We start from the raw sequence: 13636 nt of genomic DNA on the forward strand, positions 1-13636 counted from the left end.
TCAAGTTATTATTATTCCTGTGATCTTCAACATAAACCAGACAACCTAGAAATCCCATATTTCCTAAAGGGACTAGTCCTGAAAATGCACGAGGCCACCTCTGGAATGAAATACCAGAATAGAAACTCTTTTACATGGAAATATATGTTCAAATAACGCAACCTCATTTGTAATGTCGGCACATTGTGGAGAGGTGTTCAACAAAAGAACCGAATTTACATAGAATATGTATGCTCAGGTAGGTACAAGTATAGTCTTTAATAATACATAGATATGAGATATTGCAGTAGTAGTAATGGGCAGCTGTGGTTCAGGAGTTAGGGCGGGTCGTCCATTAATCGCAGTTTGATCCCCGGCTCCTTCTGTCCACATATGGAAGTCCTGGAAGTGTCCTGCTCCGCTGCCAGTGGTGTGTGAGTTGGTGCCCTTTGTCTGTTCAGTTAGTAAAGCGCTATATAAATGCAGTCCATTTTACATTTTACTCTTCACCTGCAATAAATATATTTATATTTATGTATATATATGGAACAGTTTTTAAGTGCAGAACATCACAGAATCACCTCAGAATGAAAATAAATATATTTTTTACTAATCTAATCTAAACTAATCTAAACAGGTGGGTCTTGAACTGATGATCTTCAATTGACCCTTCATAAGTCCCGCCCCTTTTTGCTGTCCGAGGATTACTCAACTGTTATTGGAGCACAGAGCAAAAAGAGGCAGGGCTAAGGACACAGGTGACTTTACCTTCTGAACAAGTAGGGTTTCATTTTAGGGCCCTGCACCAATCTGCTCCTCAAATAAATGACTACAAATAAGCTGCCTCTTGTGCTTGGTGTTCAAATAATAGGAATAAGCCAAATTCCATCATTGTGACGTCTTCCTGTATCTGATATGCAACAGTGAAATTGCCCCTTAGGATTACAAACCGGGCACTGGGACTTGTTTAATGAGCCTGAGGTCTAGCTGTTCCAAACCACAGCCTACCACTAATTTGACTGCAGCCGAGGCATACAGCTCCACCAGCCTGAAATAGCCCTGTGATGATGCCTAATCTCCACAGAGTCCTTTATTCCAGTCACACACAGCCATGTGAAAGCAAGTGATCAAGTATTCTCTTGCATCAAAGTTGCATAATGAGGACGTGTTTTAAATGATATTCCACAGTAGACCCGATCAGAGCTGACAGCCACATTAAGAGAAGAGTGTTATGCATTTCCGTAGTTATTAGATATGCATTACATATGCAGGCTTCCTCCTCTTCGGCCCTGTGTGATTTTCATGCTCTCATATTCCCTCCCACTGTACTCTGGTATGCACAATAATTCGCCTTTGTTCACTCCTGTTCGTGATCATGCTGCCAGCGTTGGTGCAGAAATGTCCGGACTGAGAAGAAGCATTCATTCACTTCGCATTCATTCGCTCACTGCTGCTCCGGTTTTATGTATTTTCTGCAAAAATCAGAGGGCAGAAAGATGAGAAGAAATACCTCTTGGTCCCTCTGTTCCTCATCACTTGATGCGTTTGTCTGATCCGAGTTTAATCACGTCTAGTTAATCATCTTTTCTTTCATCACCTCCGTTCTGTCATCACTTTAAATTATAATGAGAGTTGTCTGTGAGAAGGCCCAGTTTGGAATTTAAATGAATAGGTCTGCAGTACCTCGGTCTCGCCCCCTATATCGAGCGGCAAGGTATGACAGGAATCCTGATGTGTCGTATTATGATTCCTCCTCATCTGTCTGTTTCTGGATCGACCGATGGAAAGAATATTCCTAATATCACGTCCTTGATCATCATCACACTGGTGGAAGTCACCTTACTTTTCCAAAAGTTAACATATTGAGAAAAATATGACATATTCCTTCATTCATATCTTGATTATATTTCGTGGTTGGGATTTCTGGGTTGGTGCACTGCAATGCATTTATGTAAAAGATCTATTATTACTCAGTGTCAGGGTCTCCATATTCTACACAACTATAGTTGAGAACTTGTGATGAACACTGGTAGGAAATCTTTCTAACAAGATCAGATCAAATGAAGTTAATAATATGTCAGTTTGTTTTGCTGCCCCAAGGGTCAAAAGCCTCGATTAATGCAGCTTTAAGTAGCAGAAGTTGCTTTTATATAAAATTAAGGACTGCAGGGATTACACCTCCACTAGCACAAAAGTTAGCACAGCAGGTAAAACAAAGCACTGAGTTGGTAATTATCCACAGAACAGTAGAGTGTTTGAAGTTCGTTATTCTGAGTGGATTCACAAGCGAGGAGCAGTTCAAGGAAGCCTGTGTGTGGGACCTGTGGGACGAGAAGGCTTCCGGCAACAGTACATCAGAGCTATCTTGATGAAGCATGGGGGTTTCACCATGGCCTAGGGGTGGGCAGGTACTGGCCCCGTTCTTGGCTTTTTTAGAATAGCATTATAGTGCTTAATTTATTGCAAGCAGGGGGAACAGGAGTGGACCTACAGACTTACATGTGAGGATATTTTGCCAACTCTGCATCATTTGGAAGGGAACAATTTCAATAACAGGCTAAAACATACCAATCTGTGACTCTACGTACCAAATTATACCAAACTGTTTTACAGATGCATATTTGTGTCAGTAAGGAACAGTTCTCACAGTTATTATCCTGCCAGCAGAGAAACTTTCTCCACCCCGTGACCCCCGGTAAGCGTCTTGTGAAATACAAGGTGTCATGAAGCATTACACATGAATTACTGTGATTTTTCACTCTTTCTTCCATTCAGATGAATTTCTGCGACGCTCCATTCATTTCTATGGAGTTCTGTCACAGTAGTCAATGCATTGAATGTTTTTTTACAAACCCCATCCTCCTGTGTAATGAATAATGGTGGTGAATTTCATTTGACATCACTGCAATTTCCCTCAGCTCTAATTGTCCTTGGAAAGCAGCAATCATTGCGCACTATAACAGAAATCGTTCCTCATTCATCAGCAGGCATAATACGCTTTATTGTGGTAACAATGCTCGAGCTCTTTCTCTCTTCTCTGGCAAGGACAATGCAATAGTTTGAAGTATTTTTAGAAATTTGCACAGATGAATGCAGTGAATGTAATGTCAAACAATGAGGAGCAAGATCAACCACGACTGAGGAAGTACTGTACATGACTGAATGATACGAGTGTTACCACCATCACCACCACGCTAGGTGTCCATTATCAGTCTCTGTCTTCAAATAGATCTTTTTCAGTGCGTCTTCTGCATCATGAAGCCCAGCCTGATCCTCCAACGCATCCACGTCTTGTTTTAAGTGACATGTCTGTGTGTCAGTTGGTCCAGACTGAAATACCTCAACAGCTATTGTATGGATATGACATTCATCTGAAAATGAATCACTTTGTTGTTCCCTGATTCATTTAGTACCATCATCAAGTCAAAATGTTTATTTATCCAATACTTTTTCCCAAATATCTGCAGAATTAATGACATTCCCAGCTGGTAGCATGCAAACACACTGAACTAAGATGATGGACATGGTAAATATCGGCAAAATATCCTCACAGAGCTGCTAGTGTGGCTGTAGACTTTTAGACTTCATTAACTTTGGTTTGCAAGACTTTGGGTTGAACAGAATTCAAGAAAAACATGTATTATATATTACATATTATACTGTATGACTTGTTTAACACAATAATAATGTGAAAGTGCTTCATAAAGTCACAGTTGTTCTTTAAAATGTAGGAAGTTAAAAGAAAGTGGTCTTGACAGTATTAAATCAGAATTATGAATAAATCCAACTGCCTTTGACTCTTTCAGATGTCCTATTACCTGGATGACTGAGAAGCTTTATAAATGTAAAAGACCATGAATACTAATACTACTTCCAATAAAAGGTGCACAGCTTTACTAGTCAGGAAACTGTTTTTCCTCCATGTGAACTCTGAGCTACGCACACAGGATTTTCACTTCCTTGTTGATGCTCTTTGGCTCTTACCGCTCACTTCTTTTGACAGATTTGTGTTTCTGACTGGTTTCCACAGGAGCTGGAGCAGCAGTTTGAGAGAGAGCGCCTCTCGCTGGAGGAGCAGAAGACGCTCCTCAGGCAGCAGCTGGACGAGCTGAGAGACGAGCTGACCTCCAAACTCACTGCGGCCAATGAGGAGGTGGGACCTGTTGAACTGTACATTTATACCTGACTTATTGTGTTGTGACGTCAGATCAGTGAAAGCTCTGGATAACGTGTAAGTTGCAAACAATTGTATGTTTAAAACCATTTCAACTGTCTTTGGTTGCTTCCTTATTAAATACAGTGTGCATTAAGAAATATATATATAGTATATAGTTTTACTAACTAGACATCCATTGCAGGCATTGAAACCAACAAAACTGCTAGTTTTTAAGGTTCAAACTTTATACTTTCTACCTTAGAAACTGGAATGACCGCCCCAACTGTTGTGGAGCTTTCGATCACATCAAATGATCTTCTTCGGGAGATTGAGTTTGCTTTGTTGTCATTTTTAGAAAACACTGAGAACTTCTAGTCCATGTTGGCAGCAACAGCTACTAAAGGGCGAGGTTGTTTTGTAAAGCAGTCATTTTGTTTGTGTTGTTTGTGATAAATGTCTTACTTACTAATCTTAAAACTTCTTGCCGGTGATGTCACCTCCAAAAGTTACAGAAACTGGAGTCTGAAACCTTGGCTCCTTAATAATGTGTGTGACTTGAATGTTAAATAGTGTTTACCATTTGAAAGATGAAGTAAAGTCATATTTCCAGCTAAAAAGAAAGATGCGGGACATTTCTAAATGTGCAGCTCCCATTCTTCTTAAAGGACACATTAAAATGACCTATGTGGAAAATAAACTGTACAAACCTAAATGTTAAAGTTATATAACATCCCAAATGTTTTGAAGGACTTTCTAATTATATTATTGATAACTCATCCTTTTAAAGCGTCAGCTCAAAGTCTCTTATTATCTTTGAACCTGACACTGAGTGTGCCTGAACAGCTCACGTCTTTTAGAGTGAGATACAAGAAATTATTTAACGTGAGTTAGAATAAAAGTGTTTGTGCTTCAGTCAATGGAGTGCAAAGACTTCTGTCACCACAAAGTGAAGTTGTGAAGCCTCTGGAGATATCAGCTTTTCATTCATTAATAATATTGGTGTTTTTTTTTTTTTACATAATTTGAAGTATTCAGACTTTTTTTTCTGTGTAGTTTAAAACCTAATGTGAGTGTATGAGCCTGAGATTGTAGTCCAAATACATTTATTTCTGGTGTGTTACTCCATTCTTCTTCTAACAAAGGTCTGTTTTCATTTTTCTTTGAAATCAGTTCCCTGTGAGTGAACCCACTGCCTCACTGTGTTTGTTGTTGTTGTTTGTGCACCCCATGCACACATTTTCTAAGTTGCACTGTGCTTTTAACATTGAGGTAAATTAATATCTGATGCATTGCCAAACTATGTTGCCACGTTGGCAAAAAAAAAAAAAAGTGTATGGGCCTGGCTCATTTAAAAATCAGAAACAGAAATGGTTATTGAATGCATTTTTGATGGAAATTCCACCTCGCTGAGCATAAAATGCTGATGTAGTTTCTAGGTTGCTGCCACACTGAGATACAGCCTCAAGTGCAACCGAGTAGAGGTTGTGAAAATGGTTTGGTCTCTCTGTCTAGCTCTCTCTGTCTAGCTCTCTCTGTCTAACCGTCTGTGTATCTGTCTGTCCTCCCCGCAGGTGACTCGGCTGCAGCAGGAGGTGCAGCAGGGGGAGCAGGACATCGGGACAGCTGAGGGACAGATCTCCACACTAAAGGAGGCGCAGGACAAACTGCTGGAGGAGCTGGACGCTACCAGGGCCCGACTGAGAGAGACCAGCAACCTGCTGACTGCACTGCAGGTTATATCATTGATATAATGAATTCCATAACTGACCTTAACCATCCCCACAACATAACCTCAAACCTTAACTTAACCCTAATCTAAATATATTTCCAACCTACACCCAAAAAACAGGTTTTAACTTTCAAACAATCCTTTGGAAAAGTGAGGAGCGGACGAAATGTTCTCACTGCCCAAGAATGTCCTCATTGTCAAGGTCTAACACTCAAATTGGTCTAAAGATAGAAAAACAAGAGCGCACATATACGTACACAGTGACTGGACTTCACCATCCACAATGTAATCTTTTCTTTACACAATAAAGCTCGGTGGCAAATAATGATTATTGTCATTATCGCTTAATTTAAAAGTCCATTCTGTTCAATTTAGGAGGATCTGAATATAATATTCATAGGTTTGTTCTCATTAGTGTTTAATCAGCTGCAAATAACAATCATTATTGTTTGTTACCTTAGAATGAGCTGCTTTTATCCACAGAGGGAGTGGGTCCTGTTCATGGAGTCCGCCATGTTAAACCACCGTGTTTCTACAGTAGCCCAGAAGGACAAACCGAACACTGTGTCACAATGTATCCTGTCTATTTTCTTTGTATGAACTCCTCAATTAATCTTCCATGTCAGCACTGTTTTTGGATTAACATTGCTCACAGCCAACATTTCGTGCTCGCCGTTAGCAATGTCACTCCAAAAACCTGGTAACCTTTTTTCACGCTACACAAACTCACACAAAAATGTCTGTCTGTCTGTCTGTTCCTCTGAGTTTGACTGACTGTCTGTCTGTCTGTCTGTTCCTCTGAGTTTGACTGACTGTCTGTCTGTCTGTCTCACAGGGAGAGTTGGAGACCCAAAAGCGGCAGCATGAAGCCAAACTCATCACCACCAAAGAAGAAGAGAAACACAAGATGGACAAGATGGCTCTGGAGCTGGAGCTCAAATGGACTGAAACACTCAGGTAGGCGTGTGTGTGTGTGTGTGTGTGTGTGTGTGTGTGTGTGTGTGTGTGTGTGTGTGTGTGTGTGTGTGTGTGTGTCTGTGTGTGTGTGTGACCATATTTGAAAGGGGAAAAGAAAGTAACACCCACCGTATTTATCTCGTCTTTTAACAAAGAGAAAGCGTGAAATTAGAAATGGATGGGAAATAGAAGTCTTTCCGTTTACCTATTTTCATTTCCCACACTTACTGCAACACACACACACACACACACACACACACACACACACACACACACACACACACACACAGGTCATCAGGCTCACAGTATTGACCGTGACAGAGCATTATCCTAGGAGGGCTCTGCAACTTCTCAGCTCAATCCAGTGTTAAAGCCTCCAGCTCAAAGTCTCTGTTAACGTCCACAGACTGTTGAAGTGTTATTATTCAGAGAATTACTCAAAGAATGAAATTGACTGTTTTGAGGTGTGAACGGATGTATTTTTCACACAGTAAAGTCGGCAGCCTCTAAAAGACTCTATTAGAGTTTATCTCAGCATTAAATAGTGCCTTAATGGTCATAACCACAGAAAGCTTTTCCACTTAGAAATAGATTTTGTATTTTTTATGCTGAAAAGACTCTTGACAGCGCCGAACGCCTGGATATCTATTTATGGTTTTACACCACTTCTTTTGTGATGAAATGGTTTATTGACTTTATAATTGACTTACATTCCCTATGACTACAGTAGCTTCAGATAGTGATTCCCTACATTTACTTTGAAGAATTGGCATCAACTTGTTGCAGGTGAAATAGTGGCCATGCTTATATAACAGCTAGTGGGTGAACATTGGGGCACATACATGGATTTGATGGTTAAAAACTGCACCAGTGTTGGTTTATCCAATTTAGAAAAAATGCTCTTGTTTTTTTTTTTTTTTTTTTTTCAGAAACAGTGTCCCAGTTACCCCGGATAATCCACCAAACACACTGTCAACTGTTTTCATGAGGTCTATTTTTCTGGTTGAAAGTAGTTCCAGTAAAAGCTGTTCACAGTGAGGTCTGTGGATTATCCAGAGTAATTGGGACACTGTTTCTGCAAAGAGAATTTGCTGTTTTAAAAGATATTTTTTAATGCTGTGAGCACCACAAACTAAGCTTTCCTCATGTCTGTTTTCATTGGGGTGAAGGTAGAAATCAGACCAATGTCTCAGACATGAATGGACCATGAGACAATGGTCCCCTGGGCACAGACACGTTAAAAGGTCACACCTTGAACGCAGCAGTAGTGTAACCGTTTTGCATCCAAGTGACATTTTGCAGGTTAACCGCAACTGTGAAGTGCTGTTGGTTGGAAACTGCACTTAAGTGTTTCTCACACTGGAGACGAAGAGAGTCCTGTCACAGCTGATCCACGCTGACAATCCACTCTGCAAATACTACGTATACAGTTTAATATGAGGCACCATATAAAGATTATAGGAAACCTGTCATGCAGTTTATACTGTTTTAAAGTAGAGCTACTCTGTTGTCAGACATATTTACATTGATTTACTGATTATAATGTAGATCGACTGTAGTCTGAGTATGAACTGGATCGGACCACACGGGCCCGCCTTCGCCCCCCACGTGCATCAGTGAGCCTCGGCCACTGATTCTTTTCCTTCCTTGGAGCACTTTTGATAGCTACTGACCTCTGCAGAGGGAACGCTCCACAGGAGCTGCAGGTTTGGAGATGCTCTGACCCGTCGTCTAGCCATCACAATGTGGCCCTTGTCAAAGTCGCTCAAATCCTCACACTGCCCATTTTTCCTGCTTTTTACACATCAACTCTGAGGACAAAAGTTTACTTGCTGTCTAATATATCCCCCCCACTGACAGGAGCCCCGATAACCAGATAATCAGTGTTATTCACTGTCAGTGCTCACAATGTTATAGCTGATCGGTTTATTCTCTCAATGAGTCTGACTGATGTTTCTCCTCCAAAACATAAACTCTATTCACATCTCTTTATACAACAGAGCTGCATGTAAGCATTGATATTAAAGGTATATATGTATATCAGTGTATATGTCAATTTCTTGTTGATAAGTAACAGGAAGTTGCAGTACAGCGACTGGTGATTTCTTCCCCTCTCAAACCGTTGCTCATTCTCAACCTGCAAGTTTGTTTAATCTGTTAATGCTCCAGCTCTTTGTAAAGGTCACACTCGATATTTTTAGCCTTTCCTCACTCTCCGGGCCCATGCATATCTTTGTGCCTCACTGCAATATTTTTCATTACTCCACTCCACTTCTTGAATATTACTTCACTCTCATCCTTTGTTCTCCTTGGTGCTCTGGCTATTTGAGTGTGACCAATCCTGCCAGAAAACTCTTTAACACCCGTATCATCAAATCAAAGACTTAAATCAAGTCACTTCCCTCTAGGGGTGGGCATTTCAAGTCATTTCCATAATCGACTACTTGGAAAAACAAAAAAGATTGTAAGAATAGGGTCCAAAAAGCGAAAATGCAGATCCAGATCCTACCTTTTCGCTCTGCACTGACTGTAGAAATGAGCCAAAAAGAAGAATAAACAAATCCACAAACATTAAAATGTTGTAATAATTTCAAAAGTCTGTGGGTTTACTTTCTTCTGCAGCCACTGTGGCCCGTTGGCTATGGCTAAACAGTTCTCCACTCATGTAGTTGCTGTTCGCCTCTTGTACTCCAACTCAACAAACGCCATCAGCTCTCAGAAGCCTCCTCCTTTCAGAAAGTTTATTGGGCATTTCTCCATTCACCATTTATGCTATGAGCCGATTGATCTTCATCACAACGGCACCTTCTAACACTGCTAACATTAGCGGAGAGGTTCCCTGTTATCTGTCTCCTTGTGCTTTATCTACAAATGGTTAATAATCGAACAGGTTGTTCTATGATACACAAGTGTAATGTCACATCGCTCGCACTGCATGTTCTGTGGGGGGGTTCTGCCTCTGACATTAGATGACTGATGTGTGACTGAAAGCGCTGAGCATTATCTGTGCATAGGCAGATCTAATTGTGACTACCCAATACGTTGAACAAATACTGACGTCCAAACAGATACTCGAGTACTCATGTCCATCCCTACTGTCCAGTTCACAGAAAAAGCGGTAAATAAAATTTGGTTAAAGCCGGAGATCTATACAGAGGTTAGATATGAAATCATGTGTTCCATACATTCGCAGCAGCTCTGATAAATGTACAACATTTTTAATGGTCCGTATGATCTCTCCTCTCTACCTTTAAAGAGCGAGTCAGGAAACGCACAGCAAAAATAGAAGGTCAATAAGTGTCAAGTCTTCCATCAAGTTATGAAAGACTGGATGTTAAAATACCAGAAGGCACTTAAGGAACCTTGAGCATCCTTTTCCCTCCTATCTCGGGAATCATCACAACCTAAATCTGTCAGCCAGCCTCTCTGCAGACACTTTTCTTCTTTTTATACCTCCCTAGGAGTATGCAGTTTTTTTTTATCCAAATATTTGTGAATACAACCTTCCTTCTACCAGGGACTAATCATGTAAATTCGTCTGGTTTTACCTGCTGTATGCTAAATATTTCTGCTGTTTCAAGCAGTAGGAACGGGGCTTCCAGACAGGCACATTACATCCAATATTTTAGCAGTTTGGAAGTCTTGAATTAAAAGTGACAAAAACCAAACACAAAAGGAAACATGCAGCAATAGCAATGACTGTGTGACATTAATGACTAAAAATGGCTGCATCAAAGACAGATTAGGGAATGACTGTTCTAGTTTGCTGTCTGCTGTGCTGACAAGCTGACTGCGGCCAATTTCAGTTAAATCACTAATGAAACTCATAATAGGAGCGGATCTTGAAAGTAGAGGTCCACATACTGTAGAAATAACAAGAAATGTTATTAAACCCGCGCACTCATACCGAGCTGTCACTCTGTCACTCTTCCCCTCCTCTCGGTCTCCTCTTCATTACCTTTCATTCACCTTCCTTTGTCTTTCTGCACAGAGCTCTTTATTCTCTGGAGAACGTCTATTCATTTGGTGGTTGGGGTGAGTACACTGTGGTTAGTGAGCCGTCTGAATTAAGGAGGCTGGCTTTAATCCTCGTTTCACAGTGGAAACAGACGGTTTCTCTGTGATAGCATAATCATGGAAAGAGCTCTCAGGATTACCAAATGAACAGAGGAGGTTCAGAGGATCAGCAGACTAAAGCGCAGGCAGTAACATGCTAGTTTGTCCCGGTCACAGGGAAACTCCTGTAGAGCATATTAGGGACTTGGGTCAGTTACTGTGTGCGGCTAAATGTGTGCCATGTTAGTGCTGAGGATCTAGGGATTGCAGTGATGGTCGGTGGGTTCTTTTAGCTGAAGTATCTCAACAGTTGTTGGATGGATTGCCATAAAACTTTGCACAGACTCTCATGGTCGCCTGAGGATGAAATATCCCACTAGCATCAACAGTTTTCCACCTGTCAAGTGAAATATTTCAGTATTTATCAGATGGAGGGGCGATAAAATGTTCTACTTTCACAGTTCCCATACGATATATCCCTTATCGCTTTTCCTCCAGCGCCACCATGAGGTTGACATATGTGTTTTTTACTGAAATGTCTCAACTATTGGACGGACTGCAATGAAATGTGGTACCGACATTCAATGATCAATTATAATCACTTCCAAAATCTTGGTTTATGACCAAATACCTGGAAAACGAATCACATGTTCTTAAATGTTTTACTGTGGAAGATGGAGGACACAGTCAACCTTGTACCTGCTAAACTTCACGTTAACGTTGTCATTGTAAGCATGTTGGCATGGTGACATTACATTTAGCTCAGTTATGGCCTCGCTGAGCCACTAACATAGCTAAAGACTTATACAAACTTTAAAAAAGACCTATAGACTAGTTATATTTGGACATATTTTACTGTCTTGCTCCCGTTTCAGTTTAAAACTCAATACACACCAAGACATGCTAGAATGTACACAATTTTCTTAAAAGCTTAATGGTACAAATACAATTCTAAAATCCACCACACACAACAAAAGTCTGACAAATGCTATAAACCCTGTGACCCATGAGATATAAAACATGCTTGTCTCTGTTAAGCTGCTGTAACGAGAGTCGGTTTAATGAGTGGAAGATCACATTGAAAAGCTCTTTGGCTCTTTTCTCGTGGGTGTTGAAATTCAAGTCCTCCAGGAGAGCTACTGTAGTGTAGCTCCTGCAAGGTGAAGCACCGACTTTCTCTCCTGGTACAAGAGTCTTCAGGCAGCTTTAGATCATTTTAGATCAGAGTTTGTATAGGAAGCCTCCAGCATGTTTTGTGCCCAGTGATATTTGGATCTATGTGTCTAAAGTCTGTACATCTGCCTGTGATTTGAAGTTGACATGGTAACTAGCAGAAGGACAGCTAATATTTAATTACCTCTCATAACATGTACAGTAATCCCATTAAAAGCTTTTATTGGAACAATATAACTCAGACGAAATGGAGATTGCAGAGTATGTTTAAAGTTGCACCAAGCTCAATAAATCATCTCCTGATCATTATTTCATACAGCCAGTAGCTGCGGTCAATAAAATGGAGATAAAAAGAATATGTTCCCGAGGCCTTCTTTGTTAAACTGCTAGCAAAAGCACAAGTTCCACACAAACATATTCAGTGAAGAACATGGAAATACAAAGACTGTTAGTAATAAACCACACATGCAACAGGCAGCTCTGACTGCAACTTATGCAGTACCAATACCAGCAGCGGCCCCAAGCCAATCTTTGAGACCCCCGGAGTATAACGATGGGATTATAACGATGGCAAACACTCAGTTATTAAAACACAGCATACTTTGCATACTGAAGTCCATATGCACACAGCCGCACACCTTAAATGAGCATGTGTGCCTTATATCTTATAGCACAATGCAGGAGAATGGAGCCAATTATCCCACATTATATCAGGATATTTCTTCCATCTTTGACAGTTCCTTCAACCGGTTCATCCTTTCCTTTACCTCCCTCCATCTGCCCTCATCTCTTCCTGCCCAGCAGATGCTATAGAATGACGCTTATTAGGAAGACCAGAGCTCTTTGAAGCCCAAGGCTTGTGTGTGTCTGTGTGTCTGTGTGTCTGTGTGTGTGTGTGTGTGTGTGTGTGTGTGTGTGTGTGTGTCGTGTGTGTGTGTGTGTGTGTGTGAAAGAGAGAGCGCATGCGTGCATCGACGTCCATGACTGCTTGCTTTAAACTGAATGAGGACATGAATGATGACACGTGTCGAGCGTGCTGCATGATGAACGTGACTGTCTGGTGTGTGACTGCACTGCTGTGTGTGTGTGTGTAGGTGTGTGTGTGTGTGTGTGTGTGTGTGTGTGTGTGTGTGTGTGTGTGGTGTGTGTGTGTGTGTGTGTGTGTGTGTGTGTGTGTGTGTGTGTGTGTGTGTGTGTGAGATAAAGAGAACCCGCCTTCAGTCTGACACTTTGTGGCTCTCGAAGCGACTGAAAAAAATGTGTTTGCCTCGATACTTCATTTAACAGCTGCCATTTCAACTCCCACACTGCTATTATATTGGCAGCACACACACACACACACACACACCTACACACATGCAAAGAGCTGTTAGCAGCAGTGTTAAAGAGAGATGGTCGCTCAATAGATGCAGTGTTGAGGTCTGATGAAGGACCATTTATGCTTCCCTTAAAGCGAATATTGAGCTCTCAGAAGCACCTTTACATTGGTGCAAGGTTCTGGCTGTTTGTTTGTGTCTTTCCGTTCAGCAAATGTTGTTGTTGCTCCTGTGAAAAAGTCATGTCAATAAAAACAAGAAGAGTGCCAA

General features: G+C 41.0%; 1 protein-coding gene across 4 annotated transcripts in view; it reads left to right on the forward strand.

The window, feature by feature from the left end:
- fam184ab (family with sequence similarity 184 member Ab) overlaps positions 1 to 13636 on the forward strand; it is a 131292-nt gene that overhangs the window by 74664 nt on the left and 42992 nt on the right. For all 4 annotated transcript variants that reach the window (XM_051409749.1, XM_051409750.1, XM_051409751.1 and 1 more), the window contains exons 10-12: positions 4010 to 4132; positions 5707 to 5868; positions 6700 to 6821. In XM_051409749.1, coding sequence (XP_051265709.1) covers positions 4010 to 4132; positions 5707 to 5868; positions 6700 to 6821 — 407 coding nt within the window. The remainder of the gene's footprint in view (positions 1 to 4009; positions 4133 to 5706; positions 5869 to 6699; positions 6822 to 13636) is intronic.

This window comes from Dicentrarchus labrax, unplaced genomic scaffold (assembly GCF_905237075.1).
Source record: "Dicentrarchus labrax unplaced genomic scaffold, dlabrax2021, whole genome shotgun sequence".
NCBI lineage: Eukaryota > Metazoa > Chordata > Actinopteri > Moronidae > Dicentrarchus > Dicentrarchus labrax.